The 21,369-nt window shown below is 35.9% G+C and overlaps 2 protein-coding genes across 18 annotated transcripts in view; one reads left to right on the forward strand and one right to left on the reverse strand.

Moving 5' to 3' along the window:
* The window catches only part of PCDH9 (protocadherin 9), an 800,116-nt gene that overhangs the window by 178,308 nt on the left and 600,439 nt on the right, over positions 1-21,369 (forward strand). Inside the window, exon 3 of one of the 17 annotated variants that reach the window (XM_080577023.1) lies at positions 1,717-3,650. The exons of the other annotated variants lie outside the window; for them this stretch is intronic. Coding sequence (XP_080433149.1) covers positions 1,717-1,737 — 21 coding nt within the window. The 3' untranslated portion in view covers positions 1,738-3,650. Of the gene's footprint in view, positions 1-1,716; positions 3,651-21,369 lie in introns of those variants that run through there. 17 annotated transcript variants of the gene reach the window in all.
* LOC308187742 (uncharacterized protein) overlaps positions 1-21,369 on the reverse strand; it is a gene marked incomplete at its 5' end in the record, with an annotated part of 533,458 nt that overhangs the window by 76,358 nt on the left and 435,731 nt on the right. Inside the window, one exon of the mRNA XM_080575983.1 lies at positions 1-20,791. This exon is cut by the window's left edge and continues 76,358 nt beyond it. The remainder of the gene's footprint in view (positions 20,792-21,369) is intronic.

The raw sequence follows: 21,369 nt of genomic DNA on the forward strand, positions 1-21,369 counted from the left end.
AAATCCATTTCTAGGGATATTTTCTCCAAATTTTTTTAGAAGTATTTTTTAAATCATGAAACATGGCACATAACCTCTTTTTCAAAACTTTTTAATGTTTAGTCTGTGTAAGATTCCCAAGAATATCAAGAGTTGTAAGTGCCGAGTCCTTCTTTGAATCTTGGTAAAGTCTTGACATCAGTGACATCCTGTGGCATTGAGTTCCATAATCTAATTATGTACTGCATTAAAAAGTATGTCCTTTTATCAGATTTGAAGCTGCTGCTTTTCACTTTCACTTAGTGTCCTTTTGTTCTTGAATTATGAGATGCAGGACTACAGAAGCTCCTGATCTATTTTCTCTTTGCCACTTACCATTTTTATACTTCCATCATATCCCTTCTTATTCATCTTTTTTTTTCCTAAGGTTAACAATTCCATTTTTTTCCAGTCTTTTCATATGAAGGCTTCTCTATATGCCTAATTATCACAATCATTCTTCTCTGAATACCTTCTAATTCAGTAATATCCTTTTTGTGATGGGGTGACCAGTACATCACACTATTCCAGAGGAGGGAAAATTATTGATTCATATAATGACATTATATTTTCTTTCTTATTCCTCAGCTCATTTCTTATGCATCTTAACATTTTACTTGCTTTTTTGACTGCAGCTGCACATTGAACAGGTCTTTTCATTGAGCTGTCTGTAGTGAGGCCCAGGTGTTTTTCCTAAGTTGGCGCTATTAATTGAGATGTCTGGTAAAGTGAATGATTCGTTACAGTTTTTCTCACCAATATGCTTTACTTTGCATTTAAATAAATGATTTTCACCTCTTTTACAACTGCCCATCTATCTAGCTTGGTCAGTTACCTCTGAAGTTTCCTGTCTTCTTCATACTTGGTTAACAGTCTTTTTTTTGTGCAATCTGCAAGTTTTGCTACATTGCTGCTCACTCATTTTCTTCATGTTAATTAATATGTTTTGAACACCTGGTTCTTGTATGGCACCTTGAAGCACCCCGCTGTTAACTTTTTGCTATAACGTAAAATGTCAATATATATATATTTTTTTTTTTCCAAAAACATCTTTGAGAGAAGTTTTGCTTCATTTCGCATCCTATCCCCGAATAACTTAATCTCTGACTGAGATGGTGAGGGAGTTAGTCTCTTGAGAGGAACCTTGTTCTTGCCACATTTATTCAGTGAATCTAACAAGGTTAAGGACTGGTTACCTTCACAATTAAATCTAAATGTTCACGAGATAGCTATGCTCTTTGTGACCACAAGTATGGAAATTAAAGACAGAGGATGGAAAAGTAGTTAATTCGTTCAGTATGTTAGGCAGACGCATGCAAAATTAAGATGGGAGCAAGCTGCAAGTAATAGTTCTTAACCCTGTCTTGGTGATAATCCTAGCTAGCAGGAACATAATCAGTCTAAATAGGCAGGGAGCCTGTAGAGTATAGAGCCTACTTCTTACGCCTATGTGTGAAGAAAACTTCATGTGAAAATAAATAAATAAATAAAAAAAGAAAACTAGGGGTAAAGTTTTAGGTAAACTGTTACTTTTCCAGACTTTCTTCCAGAATCTGATATGAACCAAGATATCTTAAGATTTCTAATCCCCCAAATTCTTGTGGAAAAAGGGAAAGGCAAAGCTATTTTGATGCTTTATATGTCATATCATCCCCTAGGTCTGCTTATTTCCTGGTATCTCTTTCTCTTTCTCTCAAGTGTTCTCCATCCTCTCCCTGAGAGAGTCAATGTCTGCTTCATCAACCCTGACTGCCTACAGTGTGCAACAAGCTCCATCACCTTTCTTCACAAAGAAGATTGCTTGCACAGAAGGTTTCTCAAACTGCTTGGGACACCTTGCACAGATTCATGCCTCTGCCTTGAATTCAGAAGGGACACTTAAAGAAATCCTGAACATTTTGTTGGAAATGTGATCAGTCACCTGCAACTTAGACCCTACCTGTTTGGTAAAGGGAATAAGGACAACTAGAACTTCTGGTATTTCCAAAGATTTGTCTGAAGGAAATGCAGTATTTTCCATACAGTAACCCATCCAACCCCAAAACAATTTTGGGTGGAATGGAAGTTGACAACAGGTATCAAATCTCTTTTTTTCTGAACAAGCTTATTAAAATGCTAGCAACATCTCTGCAGCTAGAACTGGAGTCTAATAAGATTTTAAGGTAGAATATGGAATGCAATCTTGGCTATCTAAGGACCAATTATGCATACATATATATATATACCTGCACACATGTGTGTGCAGATATATATATATATTCATTTTTGCTGAGCAAGTTATTTTGATATAGTCAAATATAGGATGCTGACTTATAAGAATGTAACAGTAAAACCACTTTGACCTTTATTTTTCTGCATAGCAACACACACACAAATCAGCACAATCAAAAATATAAGTAGAGTTTCTTATTTAAAGGAGGAATAGAAAGAAGACTTGGTGCACTTCACTTTTTTTTTTTTTTTTTTGAAATACCACAGTGTTTGTGCAGCATAAGAAACTGACAGATAGAACATATATTGTACAGTCATATCTATTAATGAACATAATATAACATTAATGATGCCTTTGCATCAAATATAAGAAAAGAAACTGTACCACGTGCCATTTAGTTAATATAGGGAAAAAAAAAAAGTGTACCAAACACATGAGCTCACTTCAGTGAACAAATAAAAGCTGAATGCTTTTCACAATATATTTGCAAAGCAGTAACCTAAGAAAAAGTTATATAAGTCTTTACAGTTTGCCAGCCAAACCTAAGAAAATGACTTAATGCTAAGTGATTGAAGGCTGAGTTTTGCAGAAACAATGCATATGAAAACAGTGTGAATATTGTAACTGCTGCTGTCTTTGTACTGAAAAATATCCATACTTTGCATTTGCTGTGGATTAATATATCTCTTGAAATGTATGTGTATTCAGGTAGTGTAAGAGATTAATATACGCCTTTCTAATGGTACACTGCCATTTGGGAGAATATCACTAAATATTTTTCAACATCTAGGAGGCTGTCACTTATTAAACGGAACCCCTATCCCACTATTTATTATATAAACACAGATATAATGCATCAATAAATAAGCATTAAAGTGTCTGAAACAAATCCATATCCTGATAATATTCCTTTGCAGAATCAACACACTTTTCACTTTTTTTTTCCCTTTCCTTTTTTTTTTTTTTTTTCCTCTAGAACTTGTATAAAAATTAACGTGAATATAGAAAAGATTTACCAGTGTTTTTCAGGCACATTTTGTTGTTTTCTCCTTTCCTGAGAAGGCTGCATATTCCTCTGTGATCCCCAGATCTTGGTAGAATATTGAAACCCATGAGAGATGCTGCAGTTTTAAAATGAAGTGTTTTAATACCTTCCATCCCTCCATCCTGTTAGTCTCTAGTAATAACTTATTCCTGGAGAGTGGTATCAATGTTTATAATTTTAATGTACAAAATAGTAAGTGAAACAATACAGTGGGAATAAACTGTGATGGATTATATTGGCTAATGCAGCTCTTTGTTTGGAAGATCCTGTTTCATACCCTTAAATTTGTGAGAAGAAACCTGTCATCTCATGGGAGTTTTTATGACAATTTGGAGGAGGCTTGGGTGGTGTTTTTAGTACCTCTTCATTTCAAAAAATAAAAATAAAAATAAATAAAAAAGTGATTATTTTTTTATTTAGTCTTAGCACACTAATAGAATTATGAGACACAGAAGGTAACTCTTCTGAATTTTAGATTTTTTTTCTTTTTTTTTTTTTTTTCCTGAAACTTACAGCTATAAAAAAGTTTCTAAGTTTCCTACTCAGCTACACTACATTTAATCAGGAACTGGGGCAATGTATTGTTGCTGCACTTACCGCTGATTTCCTTATTTTTTTACTATTATAGAAACAGTAAATTTAATTAAACTTTTGATAAAATAAATAGGAATTAATAGTAATTGCTAGATGTACATTTCTGTAAGTTTAAAGAACTCTGGACAGAAATGCCTTATTCTGTTTAAAATCTTTATAATATGTTATATTGCTTGTGAGATAACCAACACAACCCCTATTAATCAAACTCCAAGATAATGCTTAATGTTATGATATAATGCCATAATATTTTCCCTACTGTTAATACACAGCACATGTATGTTTTCATGCAGCATACAGTCCGTATATTCAACTATACATTCTTTTCATCTTGTCTGCATAAATTTTCTGTAAATTACATGTGCGCATTGTGCAACTGAGACAGAAAAAAAAAAATCATTGCCTTCCATACCGGCCTCTCATCACCTTATCACATTTAACATTCTTTAAATAAATTGATACTTGATACATATATTGATGAAGTCTTTTCTTATGGCTTTGTTGAAGGGAAGGCTTTCAGAAGCGGCTCTTGAATATCTGGTTTGCAGCTCTCAATAAGTTGAATTAGGATGCATAATTTATGGCTGACAGAATTAGTTGTGATATGTGGAAACAGGCAGATTTATCATTAAATCCTGATATAAAAGACACTTAATAAAGTCTTAGATCACTTAATTTGCGAGAGAGATTACAAACTAAACAAAGTCAAAGATGTACCAGAAAATCATTCAGACGTGAACAGCATAAGCGTAAGCTTTTCTGTGGCCCAAGAGATCGAAAGGAAAGTATGTGAACGGTACACTTAATTTTTCTTTGTCTTGAGACTTACCAAAGTAGTCGTCAGTGGAAGATCTATGTTGAGCCAATCAGGAATCCAGTGTTAAGCAAAATGGATGATCTTTGTCCCCTTTGTAACAGTTGTGTTTAGCACAACACAAAATGTGTTGCTCTAATCATGGCTCTAATTGGCACCTTTGTTGACAGTCTCAGAAGAAAGGTCAAGGCATAGCTAGGCATTGTACTGATGGACTGTCTTGCTCACAGCTGTAGCCTCCTTGGCTGAATGCTGCAATTTATTGAGCAGATGTACTTTTTAGATTCTACTGTCGTTTTAGCAAAATTCTGTGGGTAAATACCATATCCATTTGATCTTTTTTTTTCCTTTTCTTCTTCTTTCTTCTTTCTTTTTTCTTTTTCTCTTTTTTCTTTTTTTTTCTTTTTCTTTTTTTTTCTTTTTTTTCTTTTTTCTTTTTTTTCTTTTTTTCTTTTTTTTTTTCTTTTATGCTTTCCTACAAATAGTGTGCTTGCTGTGTTAAGTATAGTTCAGAGAATGTGAAAGTGGTGGTAAAATAGTGAAAAAAAAAATCTGAAACACTTCACAAGTTAGCTTACTTTTTTACAGAAGTATAGGAAAGAATACAAAGAAGTATTAACACTACCTAGGCCAAAATACTTTGGGTATTTGAAGAAAGTACACATTAGAACACCTAAGTTCAAAAAATGTCTGTTCCATATATAGTCAAATGCTATGAGGCAGGCACTCCTAGAGGATGATTCAGAGCCCTAAATTAGTTGACTTAAAGTTAGACAGTGTGAATGCCTCCCACAGTAGCAATATGTTGCAGAGGGACAGAAAGGAGACAAGTGAAGGGAGAAAGAGATGAACACAGAGTGATAAGTACTATAAATGAAGTAAGGCTATAGTGAGCTTTAGAATCTGCTTGAAATGGGTGGAGTTTTTTTTTTTATTATTAATTAATTAATTTAATTAATTTATTCTCAAAAGGGAGATCAGTATGTTCGGTATAGCACATGCTCCAAACCAAGTAGCATCTTCATAGGTAACCATAACAATAGTGTAGGTATGACACCTTCAAGTATGACTATCTATACAAACACAGCTACAAACAACACAAACTACAGCTGTAGTACGATTGTTCCTGGAGTACCAGAGGACCAGTATACATATATAAATCATTTCTGCTTGAAAAAGCTTACAAACAAATTAGAAATCATAAGAGAAGAGTAGGAACACAAACAGGAAAAAGAATGAAATGTCCTGGCCAAAGTCACCAAGGGTAATAATTCTTTCGTAGTATAAGAGGGACTGTAATCTCTAATCCCCATGATTTGCATGTATGAAAACATTTCTAATACACACAACTCTGGGGAATTAATTTGTTTAAAAAAGGTTTATCTTTAGTAAAAAAGCAAATATTTATACCCACAAGTAATGGTACCACAGTGAACAGTCTCATTTATGTTCATAAGGACTGAATAGAGCTCTTGAAAAGGTAGTCCCTTTACAGTATTAATGGCTGTTCTGTTTTTGATTAAAATAATTCATTTGGATTGTAGGCACCTTTTTAAAGAGAGTTCCAGAATTCTGCATTCACCTGTCTAAATTTATTAGCTTATTAGTCACTGTAAAAGTGGGTGGCAAATCTCAATTTTTCATCCTTAAAACCAAAGGTTACTAAAGACAAACATCCTACATGTCACAGACTTTGATTTTTAATTTATATTTAACATCTATTAAGAAGTCTTCCTGGCATTTAATGGGAGTGTCAGGGAGCTTTCTTGTCGTGCACGGACTTGTAGTAGAACACACATAGTAATGCTTTTTATCCATCCATTTACCTACCTACCATCTGTTATCATATACTCTTTAGGATAAAAAAAAAATAAAAAAAATAAAAAATGTAACCATCTATTGTGATCCCTTTATCACTGAGAATTTTTCCATTAAATAGTGTAATTACACTATATAAATATAAGACAAGTGTCTTATAAAACACATTATTGGGTCTTAAAAAAAAAAAAAGTATTGTGGTCTGGAGGAACAAACACTAAGGTGAAATAGGAAGCAAATGAAAATCCATCTGTTAAAATTGGTGGAGCCATTATTTCATTTGCAGTTCTCTTTAATGGACTTTCACTTTGCTGACTCACTGTAATTTAGCTCAGTTGAGAAAGTTTTGAAAGTTCTTATCTTTAGTTTTTTGTAAAGCTAGTATGTGAGTCATAGGTTGCAGATGCAGAGTTTCCATTTTGTGAATAGAATCACAAAATCACTGAACAGTTTGGGTTGGAAGGCACCTTAAAGATTATCTAGTTCCAATCCCCCTGCCATGGGCAGGGACACCTTCTACTACACAAGGTTATCCAAAGCCCTATCCAGCCTGGCCTTGAACACTTCTAGGAATGGGGCAGCCACAACTTCTGGATAGACTGATATCAACCTGCATCCGGTGACTATTTTGGCAGAAGTACACCATATTGAACACATTGAATGCACCCTCAGTAAGTTTGGAGACGACAGCAAGTTAGGTGTGTGTCGATCTGCTCGAGGGGAGGAAGGCTCTGCAGGAGAATCTGGATAGGCTGGACCGATGGGCTGAGGTCAACTGTATGAAGTTCAACAAGGCCAAGTGCCGGGTCCTGCACCTGGGCACGACAACCCCAAGCAGCGCTCCAGGCTGGGAGATGAGTGGTTGGAAAGCTGCCTGGCAGAGAAGGACCTGGGAGTTTTGGTTGATAGTCGGCTGAATATGAGCCAGCAGTGTGCTCACATGGCCAAAAAGGCCAAGAGCATCCTGGCTTGTATAAGAAACAGTGTGGCCAGCAGGACTATGGAAGCGATTGTCCCCCTGTACTCGGCTCTGGTGAGGCTGCACCTCGAGTACTGTGTTCAGTTTTGGGCCCCTTGCTACAAGACAGACATCGAGGTGCTCAAGCGAATCCAGAGAAGGGCAACAAAGCTGGTGAGGGGTCTGGAGAACAAGTCTTACGAGGAGCGGCTGAGGGAGCTGGGATTGTTCAGCCTGGAGAAGAGGAGACTCAGGGGCAACCTTATCGCACTCTACAGGTACCTTAAAGGAGGCTGTAGTGAGGTAGAGGTTGGTCTATTCTCCCATGTGCCCAGTGATAGGACGAGGGGGAATGGGCTAAAGTTGCGCCAGGGGAGGTTTAGGTTGGATATTAGGAAGAACTTCTTTACCAAAAGGGTTGTTAGGCATTGGAATGGGCTGCCCAGGGAAGTGGTTGAGTCACCATCCCTGGACGTCTTTAAAAGACGTTTAAATGTAGAGCTTAGTGATATGGTTTAGTGGAGGACTTGTCAGTGTTAGGTCAGAGGTTGGACTAGGTGATCTTGGAGGTCTCTTCCAACCTAGATGATTCTGTGATTCTGTGAGAAATAAAAAAGAGACTACTTTATTTCAGCTGTCAGTTTAATTCAATGAAAGATAAAATAAAATTTGGTAGGTCTAAATGTTCAGGAAAAAAAAGAAAAGTCCTTTTCCACATATAACTACATAATGGAAGTCCATCAAGGTGTATTGAATACAAACACAAAATGCAATACCTGATGCAGCGGACCCTTAAAACACAAATTCCAACAACATAAACAAAAAACATACAAATCAAAAAGGTCATAGAGAAACAACATCTTTGCCCTGTTCTTCTATTTTTTTTTTCTTATTATTGATGGCCAAACAATAGGCTAGGTCAACTCTTGGCTGGCGTGCAGTAGGACCGTTCTTATGTATGCTAATCGATTAAACAAAAGAATACTGAGATTAATTAAAATCTTTTAGTTAACACAAACACAATCACTCATTAACTCATACCTTCAATGAAAAAATGTTGTGATTGGAAGAAGTAATTAATTTACCCAATGTATATCTAAAGTTTCCTTTTTAAATTCAGCACAATGAGGGAAAGGTTATAGAAGAAGCAACATAACCATGTATTTGTAACATCAGGAAACAGACTATTGGGCAGCTGCTGGGGGATATAAACTGAACCAAGAGAGGATTATTGGAAACCTAAAAAGGCAATCATTTTGAAAAAAAAAAAAACAAGGAAGAATAAATATATAATGTTCTCTGTAAAGGGGAACAGGGGGAGAAGAAGAGGCTTTAGAAACCTCCATTAAAGAGAGAAAGAGAGAAGAAAGAGAAAGAAAGATAGAAAGAAAGATAGAAAGAAAGATAGAAAGAAAGATAGAAAGAAAGATAGAAAGAAAGATAGAAAGATAGAAAGAAAGATAGAAAGAAAGATAGAAAGATAGAAAGAAAGATAGAAAGAAAGATAGAAAGAAAGATAGAAAGAAAGATAGAAAGAAAGATAGAAAGAAAGATAGAAAGAAAGATAGAAAGAAAGATAGAAAGAAAGATAGAAAGAAAGATAGAAAGAAAGATAGAAAGAAAGATAGAAAGAAAGATAGAAAGAAAGATAGAAAGAAAGATAGAAAGAAAGATAGAAAGAAAGATAGAAAGAAAGAGAGAGAAAGAAGGAAGGAAGGAAGGAAGGAAGGAAGAAGAGGGCAACCTTTTCCTCCATCTCTCTTGGCTGCACCTGTTTCCTGCATTGCTCAGCAAACTCCAGGTCCTATCCTTCATCTTCCTTTCCCTCTCCTCTAACTCTTCCTACCACTCAGAATCCACTCCAAGCAAAAGGGTAAACACGTTTTCCCTCCAGATATTCCACCTGACATGAAGCACAGAGTCCAACCAAAATAAGAGCCTTCTTCCCAACTGCCCAGTTGCCATCTTTTAATAGGAATATATTGTGGCGATATGTAGTAAACATTTTATCAAAAGGACTGTTTCATTGAAACTTAGTCCAAGGACTCCTGAAGATTTTATTTTTTTTTCTTTATGGTACTTTTTATGTCGCTATTTCCTGTAGTGATGGCATCATATAAATTGTTCTAAATCCATGGATATGTTCTGGATTAGAATCCATGTTCTAATATCATGTTACTGGTATTGAATTCACAGACCAACAAGATTGCAATATTACATTATATTAACTTGAAGAGTCAGTGATGATTTTATTTTTTTAACCTAATTTTCTTCTATAGGGTTTCTGACTCCTTATACTATTTTTATCAGATGTCCTTAACTGCATTTGGAGCACCTGTTTTGTACAAGCTAATTAAATCAAAGTAATCAGAAACAATTTGGACCAAGTGTCTAAGATTTTTCATATCTGATCCAGCTAAATTGTTGGTATCTACACTACGAAAGACTTTACCATATAGAAAGTATGGTGGACCAGTTGCAGCTCTATAAACTGCTGTATAAATTGCACAGTATAATCTACAGACAGAATTATGTCCACAGACAGAAGGCTTTGTGCCAGGCAATTTTCACTTAGTAAAATACTATAGGAAGTAAACAGATTCCAAAACTTAGATTTCACTTTCTAAATCATTATTTCTGTGTGTGCTCTTTCAGAAATTATGCAATTAATTCTCTATTTTTTCTAGTAATGAATGCAACTTTCCGATAATAGAAGTAGCACTTCATAAAATTAACCCATAGCCCTCCAAAGCCCCTTCACAATGCCACTTTCCTACATACTTAGATTATTTTATCTTCACTGGTGCAGCTTTCTCAGGAATACTGAACAAGTGAACAGGTACGCCATTACATATACCTAAAGTTTGGTTAGAATTTACATTTTCCATACATGTGACACTGCCCTGTATCAAACTCTTGATTTACAGATTATTTCTATGAATTTTGTTCTGACCCTTGGCCTGCTATTAGATAGACAGACAGACAGATAAAGCAGTTATACATGAAAATATTTTAGCCTATTTACCCCATGGATACTGTACTTAGTGTTACTACCACTTCAGCTCCAAACCTCAAACAGCTCAAAACTATTCCTCTGTAGGAGATCCAGTGTTTTCCTAGGAAGAATAATATAGTTTTCCAGCAAAACATCTCACATAAATTGTTGCTGTTGTTTCAAAATAATTCATTTTAATAAATAAAGCAACTCTCATTCACAATATGCTGTATTGATCAAGAAAATAAGAACATGGTGTTTTGGAAAGACAACAAGCTTAATAAATTTTATTTTTCTTTCCTAACAGTCAATTTCTGTATACATTGTCTTGCAAAGATTTGATGGTACCTGAACCAAATTTGGTAAACATCTGAAAAAGAGACTACAGAGACTTTCAAAGCTAGGCAGGAAAAAAAATATGTCTAGAAATATCAAAAAACATTTGTTAGCAAAATGTTCATTTTCATTCTTCTCTGGAGAAAGGGAAACTTTGATGAATCCATATAAATCTGACTGCGTTTAGGGAATGAACACCAAATACTTATACATGCTATCTTCTCTATCAATTATCAGGAACTACATTTTGGAAGATTAAAAAAGCCCTCCTTTCTTTCTTTTTTTTTTTCAGATCTCAGATACAAACACACATGACATCATTATGTTTGCACTCTAGTAACTGTTTGAAGCAAGTAAAAATCTCTAGGTAAAAACAGTGACACAGAATTTCAAATACTTTTGGAGCTTAAGTAACACTTCACTGCTCATCAAAATTCAGAGCTTCTGCAGGAAGAGCTGATGTTCACCTATAGTATAATCCTGTTCTGTAAATGACACTCATAAATAGCATAGAACACTTTTGCATTTTCAGTACATTAAAGGATTCACAGTCACATTTTCTGAATTTACAAGTCAATAGACAGCCTTTCAATCTATCTAGTCCTTGCAGACTCAGCATCCTATTTGTAAACCAGGATGTCCTTCTGGCTTTGTATATTGCTTCCTGCACTACAGGTTTGGCAGACAAAATTCCAGTCTCAGTAGACATAACACAGTGGACTGGGGTGCTGTGGACACTCCCAAATTATCAGAGACTTTAGGTAGCAATTTAGTGCAGCTCCATGCTGCAGCAAAATGCACCACCAATTCAAATTACTAACGGTAGTGGACTGGTGTTGTGTTACTCAATGCTACTGATTCTTGCTTCGTAGGTAGTGTATATGGGTCCCATGGCCTTTACAAAAATATTCTTTGGAAATAGAACATCATTAGCATCCTGGAAGATTAATGAACTGGAAGATCATCCACTTTATTCTTTCATAGCTCCCCCAGACTTGCAGGGTTAACAATGGCATTAAGGGGAAAAACAAACAAAACAAAAGCAAGAACAAAAGCCTACCAAATAAACAAAAAACTTTTAATATACAATTCTTTTCTTTCAAATGAAATATGTAAAAGCAATCATGAAAGAAACCAGAGGGCAGCATGTGATAAAAGTTCCATCAATCTGTTTTCAGAATAAAGCTGTTCTTAAAATATCACTCTCCCTCAACTAACCACTTTGTTTCTAAGAAAAAAAATGAATGGGATGATATGATGTCATTGCCTGTAACAGTAAGGAACTGAACACAGCAACTCCAGAAGGTCTTCTCCAGACTTAAGTTCCCCACATGCTGTAAATATGCCTGTTGTCTTTTCTCAATATTCTGTTCTAAACTTGCCCCACGAACCAACTGTCATTCCCGATGCCTGTAGCTCTGTTACCAGGAGAAAACACCAACGTTATCACTAAGGATTTGCTACTGGATCAGTTCTGTAGGTGTTGTAAATCATCACAGCATCAGAAACTTCAGCTAAGGGATGATGATTTACCATGCCCTGAGGATCTGGCCCTGTGTCCTTATTACTTCATTAATCTGCATATTCTGCAATGTTCACCAATCTTTTTTTCTAAATTACTATTACTTCTACCCACCTGTTATAAGTCTGATGTGGATTAGCACACAGTTCATACCATATTTTCTTACTTATTTTTGAAGAAGCATCTCCCTGACTCTCTCCATGGTCCATCAATGATCTATATGGCTGACTGAATCCAGCCTGAGCCGGTAGCTGTCAGCCTGTATGAATTCAATTTTGTAAGACCAATCCATTAGTATCTGAACACTATTAATAGAGAGGAGAGGGAGAAACACATTTTTTTCTATCCCAGGGAATAAAAGGCTGGCTGCTGTGGTAGGAAGGTGTTTGATCAGATCAGTTGGAGCCAGAAGACAGTGGCAAATACCTTCTCATAATAATGAGTAGACCATTCCCAAGAAAAGAGAATGTCGGTGTCATGAAACATGTTTTATTATATTCCTTCAAGATATCACCGAAGCTAAGAGCTCAGCAGAATTCAAAGGAGGCTTAGATATTTATATGGCTAATAAGACCATCAACTGCTACGCTGGACAGTATACTTTTTTTTTTTTTCAAGAAAATAAACTCATGTTTCAGTGCTTAACCCTTTTACTAGAAATGTTAGATAGAAAGAAACTCAGCATAAATGTTGATAAGTTTCCCTTTTGAGGCTTCTGTAATTTCCTTAATTTCCCTTTTACACTGCCTACTGTTAAAAAAAGGACCCTGAGGGAATACTATTCTGATGTTCTGTGGCATGGCCTGAAAATCAAGGAACCCATTCAGTCAACGAAAACCTAACTGCTACATTTTATTTGCCTTTTTTTTTTTTTTTTAAATAAAGTGTTGTGTTGATCCCACGTTTAAACTGAGTCACCAATAACTCACATCAAATTTATTATGTGGGCATTTAAACACCTCCAGAGTCCTCTAAGTAACACTAACATGGAAGAAATAACTTAGATAGAATTAGAAGAGACATTTCTTCAGCCTAAAACCTGATGTTTTTTCAGAAAGTAAATGTTCTCAGAGCATTCTGTGCAGAAATATGCAATGGTTATCTTTAACAAGTCAGCATTTTTCAAATGTTACAAAGCTGTAGATCTAAAATGGTATTTTTCATAAACTATAAATAGAAAGAACTGAGACCTAAAATTCTGTACTTTATTAACAAGCACAGGCTTTCAAATAACATGTCCAACCATAAGAGATATTTAAGGAGGGAAATAAGGTTCCATACACTAGATGAATATTAACATCACCTTGAAGGTTACAATTATGTCAGACTAAAAGCAACCAGGAAAAAAGGAAAAGTATTTTGGATAGGCTAAAGAAGGACTCTCACTCAGTAGTAGCAAAGGTTTGCTGCACAAAACTTTTATCTAAGTGTTCAGCAGAGTGCCAGAAATGGGATTTGTCACTCCCAGGTTCACTGAAATAACTAGATCCAAGAGATGGAGAGTTAAACTTACATATCTAGGGAATGGGAATCAGTTGAATGCACAATTGATACAAAATTCACACTTTACAGATTGTTAAGAGTTATTTCATCACAGTTATAACAAATAAAGAGATACAACTTCTTAGTCATCCCCTCTTCAAAATTTATTTTGGACTACAAAAGATTATCTTACTTATCAAGTAAAACTCTCTTCGGTAATAAGGAATCTCATAACAAATGCTTGTCTTCCTTCCATAGGATTACGAGAAATTTTAAAAGGCCAGTAGTTCATGCAAACATATGCACATATCATTCTGCATCAATGCAGTGCTATTGCTAACCTCGTATATTGGATTTAAAAAAAAAAAGAAAAAAAAGAAAAAAAAGAAATACCAAACATATTAATATGCTCTCCCATTTGCCTATCAGTATTGTATTATTTTTAATAAATATTCCTAGTTTTCTGAGGAGAGAATAGTTGCTATATATTCATATTTTCTCACAAAGATCTTCAACTTGATAGGTTTGCTGTTGCAGTTCTTTTTGTGTTTTTACTGTACATCAAGGAGAAGTCTTGCTATCACGTCTATTCCAAATGCTTAAGTTCAGACAAACCACCCACTATCTCTCCTTCAGAAAATAGCACCTCTTAGGGATTTTGTGACTGTTCTATATACAAACGTACTGAGTTTTAATCTCCCACTTTGTTTCAGGAATGACTTCATTGAAATATTATGTGGATTTCAGTTATAGGAATATCAAGACATTTGTTAGACTAAATGAGACTGCACAAGGCAAATGAATGGATGACCACTTAGAATTTCAGCATAATACTTCCACCCTGAAATTCCTCTTACTGCTTCCTTTATTCCCTCCTCTTATTTCAAAATCTTAAGTAGCTTATTTGTTACATCCTTAGTCTTACAAATATATACATATATGTATATTTATATATGTATTGGTACCTGATTCCCTTCTAGCTACCATAGTCCCATTTTTCCACTGTTTCCTACCTCCTCAGACCCAGGCTTCTTACCTGAAGTCAGTACATACTCCAGTAGTAAACTATCACTGCTCATCACCTGCTGTGAACTACAAAGTCACCACAGAACTGTCTTGCCTCAAGATAAGCCTACAAAGAACATGCCCCACTAGTGAGCGGCTGTGCAGGAAGTGCAATTTGCATTCACTGGTCAGTGCCACTTGTTTCTCAAAGGTGACTGGTCACCACTAGGAGAAAAAGGTCACTGCCTGCCACTGAGTGGCAGCTACTGTTTGTGGAAATGGATCAGCAATGATCTCTTACCACAGGATTAGCAGTCATTGCGAGTCCAAATCTGAAAACGGCAAATACAGCAATCAGTTCCCCTGAGCAGGCAGCACTGACGGTTTGCAGCATGACAAATCCAGTTTGCAGCACCTGATCTGCTTACAGTAAAGAAATACATATTCTGTCAGTATAATCATCATTATTCACAGTACTAATGAGCTACTGCCAACACCAGAAACAGGATAGTACCAGTTATTGATAAGTAGTGCCTGTTCTAAATACATGGAGTCCCCATCAGCTGAGGCTGATAATTCATATTCATAATTCAATCCTCCAGCAACAGAGGTTTGCCAGCCCTTCACCTCTTTTTATCATCTTATGAAACCCTGATTTTTTTCTCTTACATTTTGATACCTTGTCCTCTCATCTTATTTCTACGCAGCAACAGTGCAACATATTTTTCCATCTGTAAGTCTTTCTACTTGCTATAACCACAAGAGATTCATTTCCCAAGCCCTTAACTTCTTTTCTCCTCCTACACATGGGTACCCAGACTATAATCTTTCTAGAAGTTGTTCAGCAGATAAACAGGAGCAGCAGCCACAGCTAACTGCTGCCTGGGCAATGATTACTTGCTACCTCGCTGTCTTTTCCTTACCTGCAAGCTTGGGAAGCAGTATCCTTAGTTTATGGCAGAAATGAGGAAGGCTAAAGAAATGCCTTGATGTGTAATGTGACGTATAGGTTGCCAGGGGCCAGTTTAGATACACAGCCTTTCCTAAGGTTGGTTTCTTTAGAATCTAGATAATAAGAGAAGTTGCATTTTTCCCCTCTGCTTTTCAGGGTATATCACAGAGGTTTTTTTTTTTTTTTTTTTTTTTTTTGCAAGGTCCTCTATCAGCAGACTTACATTAAAAAAAAAAAAAGAACCAGTACAGACACAGATGCTGAAGTTCTAGAAAAATTAATGCCCCAATTTCCAACTGTTTTGCATCTCATATAATACACTCTTATCCAGCATTTTTAATGAAGACATCTTACTGAGGTCATTAGCTTGATTTATGTTTTACAGATGTAGTAAATGGATAAATAGTAGAGTGAATGGATGCTCAGTACAATAGTTGCAGAGCCAGGAATGAATAACAGTGCTTTGAATCCCTTTCCAGCGTACTGTGGGTGCAGTAGTAAATAGTGGAAATGGCTATGAAACCACAAAATCACCTTGTTTGCACCAGTTTGAATGATTATACAGAGGAGTTTAAAAAGAAGTGGAAAATGAGGCCCTGAATGAGACATAAGGCAAGAAGACAAACCGAACCAAATGTACCTTCCTCTTTTATTAACTTTGTTAATGAGGTTATCCCTGACTATCAGGAACTCTAACGAGACTAAAACCACCTATTTTAAATGCCAAGCAAATTCCTGGTAAGCAACAGACTCCCTCTTCATAGAGCCGATTCTCTTGAATCCTAATAGTAACTGACAAGACTTCCCCATCTGGACTCTATTTTTTTTTTTTTTTTACTTTGCATTTTGAGTATGTGACAAAGCTCTGTACAAGGGATTGCCTTTACAAGGAGAGCTGTACATTTTTTAAAACGGGTGAGCAGCATTGTAATAACATATGTGGAAAGATCAAAATGCAATTTCTTTTTATTATTCCTATTATTGCATTCCCCTACACAAATGGCAACCTCTTCAGAGACATCATCTGCAACATAATATTGATTTAATGCACAACTTTGTATGCCTGCCATGTCCTCAGATTAAAGATTTAAATTAATATGACAAGTGAAACACTAAGAAATTCGACAATTCACCAGATAGGCTTATAAACACAGGGTACACTTTATAATAAAAACAAAACAAAACCAGCCACAGCTTAGGCCTAGGCCAACTTTAATTTGCTTGATTGATCTTAAGATCTTTGAGCACAAATTCATTATTCTCTTATTAACTATTAGAATTATTGGAATTTATAAGAAACCTATAAACCTATTAAACTAGTCTTAAATGTTGCAATCTATTTATTGAACATGCCAGCAATGAAAAATTAATTATTAAACAACCACCACAGGAAAACATCAGTGGCCTTGTCACCTCAGAGCTAGATTGATAGCATGTTACCTTCTGGAGAGTGGGGCCCTGCAACTCTCAAATATAAACCTTGGAAGGGTAACGTTAAACGTGTCACAGAATGTCACATTTTTAATTTAATGTTTTATTAAATGTTAGATAGAATAAATTTATCCAGGCCTCACAGACTCTGTCTTAATAAATGAATTGGCACTCTTTCACATGTAAAAAATGGTCACAGCTTCTCAAGGGCATCAGAAACCCTGACGTATATGACACCAGTAAATACAAAAAGCAAAGGCAGCATGGACAGTGATATATTTGCAAGCACTGCGGGTGAGCCAACACTTTCAAAGTGCTGAGGCTAATAAAACAAGGGCAGTGAACTCCCAAAATGGGAAAAGCACCTGCAGTAAGAAGCTGTGCTTGAGTGCTGTTGCATGAATGTGTCCACTACTGAAAAAAAAAAAAGGAAAGGGTGTGGGTTTATCACGCTCCTGCTACTATATTTCAGGATATGTTTGTATCTTTAAAATTTCATGAGCACTGTTAATAATTTATTTTTCTCCTGTCTTTTAATTTTTTAAGGCTAGACCTTGAAAACAAAAGGCAGGCAGGCAGACGATATATTGTCTCCTTCTACTGCAATATCTACTGCACCTTCACTTGTGTTTCCTTACAAAACTGCTGTCATTAGTAATATATAATTTCACTAGGAAAAATGGTAACAAGCCCCTTAGTCAAAATCAGTATAATCCTGCCCTGGTGCAGCCCTCCAGAGACACTGTAAGGCTTCTGTAAGTAGCTCTATTTCAAAAACATTTGGCTTACATAAGGCTCAACACTACCACTCAAGCAATGAAAGGCTTTCACAGCACAATTGAGCTGTTCTGTGTATTTCCACCAACACTAAACTAAATGATTGTAAATGACACTGTTAAAACTGCCAGAAAATTCCCCTTCCCCCATCAGTGATTAAAAAATTAAATACTTAGCACAATTTTGTTCCAGAACTCTAAAGTGTTCAATAGCTATTCATCTCACATTGCCACACGTTATCCAGCATAAGAACAACAAGTTTCAATAAGCAATGCACAAAAACAGAGAGCAGAGAGATACCCTAAAAACTTCTCATGCAGTCTGTGCATCTTGACTTCATGCATCTGGCATCCCACCAAATGCACAAGAATGTTTAAATGAGAAGGTAAAAGGGAAGAGGTCTCTGAAACTTCCTTTGAAACTAACATTTTTCAAGGAAATCAGGAAGCAAATTCATAGCATATAAACAATCTAAAAGAAAGTGAATAACAACAAAAAAAAGCAAAAAAAAAAAAAGTACACAATTGTGCTGAGCTTCTATATATAAAAAATTCTCAATCTAACTAAATGACGCTTGCAACTCCACTTATTAGTCCTAAGGCTGATGTGAAAGGAAATTAGAAGGGCTTTATTCATCAACAAAATTAAACTTTACTTCAATTAGACATTGGCGCTGCATGAAAATATAAGCAGTGAAATGAACTTGCTACCAGTAAGAATGACAAAAAAACAGTGTCAACCTAAACTACATTTAATCCTATCTGTCTTTAAATGACCTGAGGAAATACAGTCTGAGATGGGCAGTCACACTTTATAATAGAAACCACATATTTATATGGATTTTTTTTTTTCATTCAAAAAGCAAGGAAAAGGTATGAAATATTTTTTTTTTTTTTAATTCTGTATGAGTAATACATTTGATGTTAGTGGGCTCTCCTTAATGGTACAGCACTGTACCCCAGAACAGAAATTGGTCCAAACATTTTGAAACTATTACACAGTATATGCTTTATATGACAAATACATGGACTTAACAAATAAATAGGATAAATAAATAGGATTAATAGTATCTTGAAGTTTAGTTTTTAACTACACTGGTAATAGAACAAGTTGTGGTTTTGTTGTTGTTGTTTGTTTGTTTGCTTTACAATGACTGCTTTCAATTCATAAGTGCTTTTTTTTTCTCAATACTTTTTTTTCCTTTTCTTTTTTTTTTTAAAGAAATTCTTTTAGCCTCAATTTCAATTACAAAGAGAAACCAGCTGGTTTAGTATTTTCTAAGAAACTACTGCATAGTGTCTTCATTTTTGAGGTACACTGCTTTGTTATTCAGGCATATAAAAATGCTAACACTTTTAAACTAGAGTAAAATTGTACATAGACAAGTAAATAAACATGCTTATAATACATTTTATGAGACATCAGAAAATGAAGAACAGCATAAGTAGCTCAAAATGCTCTGACTGCATCTAAACTTACCCTTTTGGAACATCGCTGCATCTTCTGCCCAGTCTGTGTGCCCTGTTTTTCCTTCCAGGATTAGCAGAACACCAAGAAGAGGATATGGCAGATGACTTTCTGTTGCCAAAATATGGAATTCGGATCCTGTTGGATCCCTGTTGTGCTCCCTGGCTCAGACATTTACAGGGCTATTATGTCCAGTTATACAGAAATATGCATAGCTCCTGTTCCAGAGCAAAGAGAAATCTAATAGTGATGAAATAAGAGATAAGCATAAGAATAGAGATAAGCATTTTCACTTATCTCTACTCCAGAACAAAGAAATAGTGACCCATTGCTGCAGTTGTTACCCAAGGATACACTATCAATCCAATCTGCTCTATTGTACCTGAATACTCTCTCCCTTAAGATGACAAAATACACATAGAAGTTAGGTCAGGGAGGACTATAAAGTTGATACAAAAAGTTACAATAATAAGTAAATCTTAATTTTCTACTGCTTAAGCATTTACTTTTTTATTTTCCTAGAATGATAAAAATCCTAATATTTACTAGTTATCAAGTTCAAATTTGGTAAACATGTTACACTGAAACATGTGCTAGTTCACTTTCTCTCTATTATGAGGCAATATTTATAAACTTCTCTACAGAAAACTATAGCCATCGGATATCAAATATAACCTGTGGATTTTTTTATTTTTATTTTTGCTGTAGCCAATCAAAAGATCACTTGTTCTTGGTGAGCAGGACAAATATCCATATAAATTTATTTCAATATTTTCAGGCAGAAGATAATTTGCCCCCCCCCCCCTTTTTTTTCTTGCCTGTTACCAAATAAAAGGATGCAAGCTGAAATTTGCCTTTCCATGGTATTAAACGGGAATTCATCTGAAGTCTTCTGTACAGTAAGATCAAACAGACTTATAATGTCATAGGATGACCAATTTTATCCACAATATAATATAAATAGTACCATTATGCCTACAACAACTGGCCCAGGCCAAACCTAAAAATAAATCTAAAATATGTTTCAATTTGGGAAATCCTATCAAGAATACATTGCTTTACTCCAATGTCACAGAATCACAGAATCATCTAGGTTGGAAGAGACCTCCAAGATCACCTAGTCCAACCTCTGACCTAACACTAACAAGTCCTCCACTAAACCATATCACTAAGGGCTACATCTAAACGTCTTTTAAAGACCTCCAGGGATGGTGACTCAACCACTTCCCTGGGCAGCCCATTCCAATGCCTAACAACCCTTTTGGTAAAGAAGTTCTTCCTAATATCCAACCTAAACCTCCCCTGACGCAACTTTAGCCCATTCCCCCTCATCCTATCACTGGGCACATGGGAGAATAGACCAACCTCTACCTCGCTACAGCCTCCTTTAAGGTACCTGTAGAGTGCGATAAGGTTGCCCCTGAGTCTCCTCTTCTCCAGGCTGAACAATCCCAGCTCCCTCAGCCACTCCTCGTAAGACTTGTTCTCCAGACCCCTCACCAGCTTTGTTGTCCTTCTCTGGACTTGCCTGAGTACCTCAATGTCCTTCTTGTAGCGAGGGGCCCAAAACTGAACACAGTACTCGAGGTGCGGCCTCACCAGAGCCGAGTACAGGGGGACAATCACTTCCATAGTCCTGCTGGCCACACTGCTTCTTATACAAGCCAGGATGCTGTTGGCCTTTTTGGCCACCTGAGCACACTGCTGGCTCATATTCAGCTGACTATCAACCAATACTCCCAGGTCCTTCCCTGCCAGGCAGCTTTTCTAACCACTTTCTTTCTTCCTTTCTTCCTTTCTTCCCTTTCTTTCTTTCCTTTCTTCCTTTCTTCCTTTCTTCCTTTCCTTTCTTCCTTTCTTTCTTTCTTTCTTTTCCTTTCTCTCTCTCTTTCTTTCTCTTTCTTTCTCTCTTTCTTTCTCTCTCTTTCTCTTTCTTTCTTTCT

This window comes from Anser brachyrhynchus, assembly GCF_964034855.1.
Source record: "Anser brachyrhynchus genome assembly, chromosome: 1".
In the NCBI taxonomy this organism is placed as follows: domain Eukaryota; kingdom Metazoa; phylum Chordata; class Aves; order Anseriformes; family Anatidae; genus Anser; species Anser brachyrhynchus.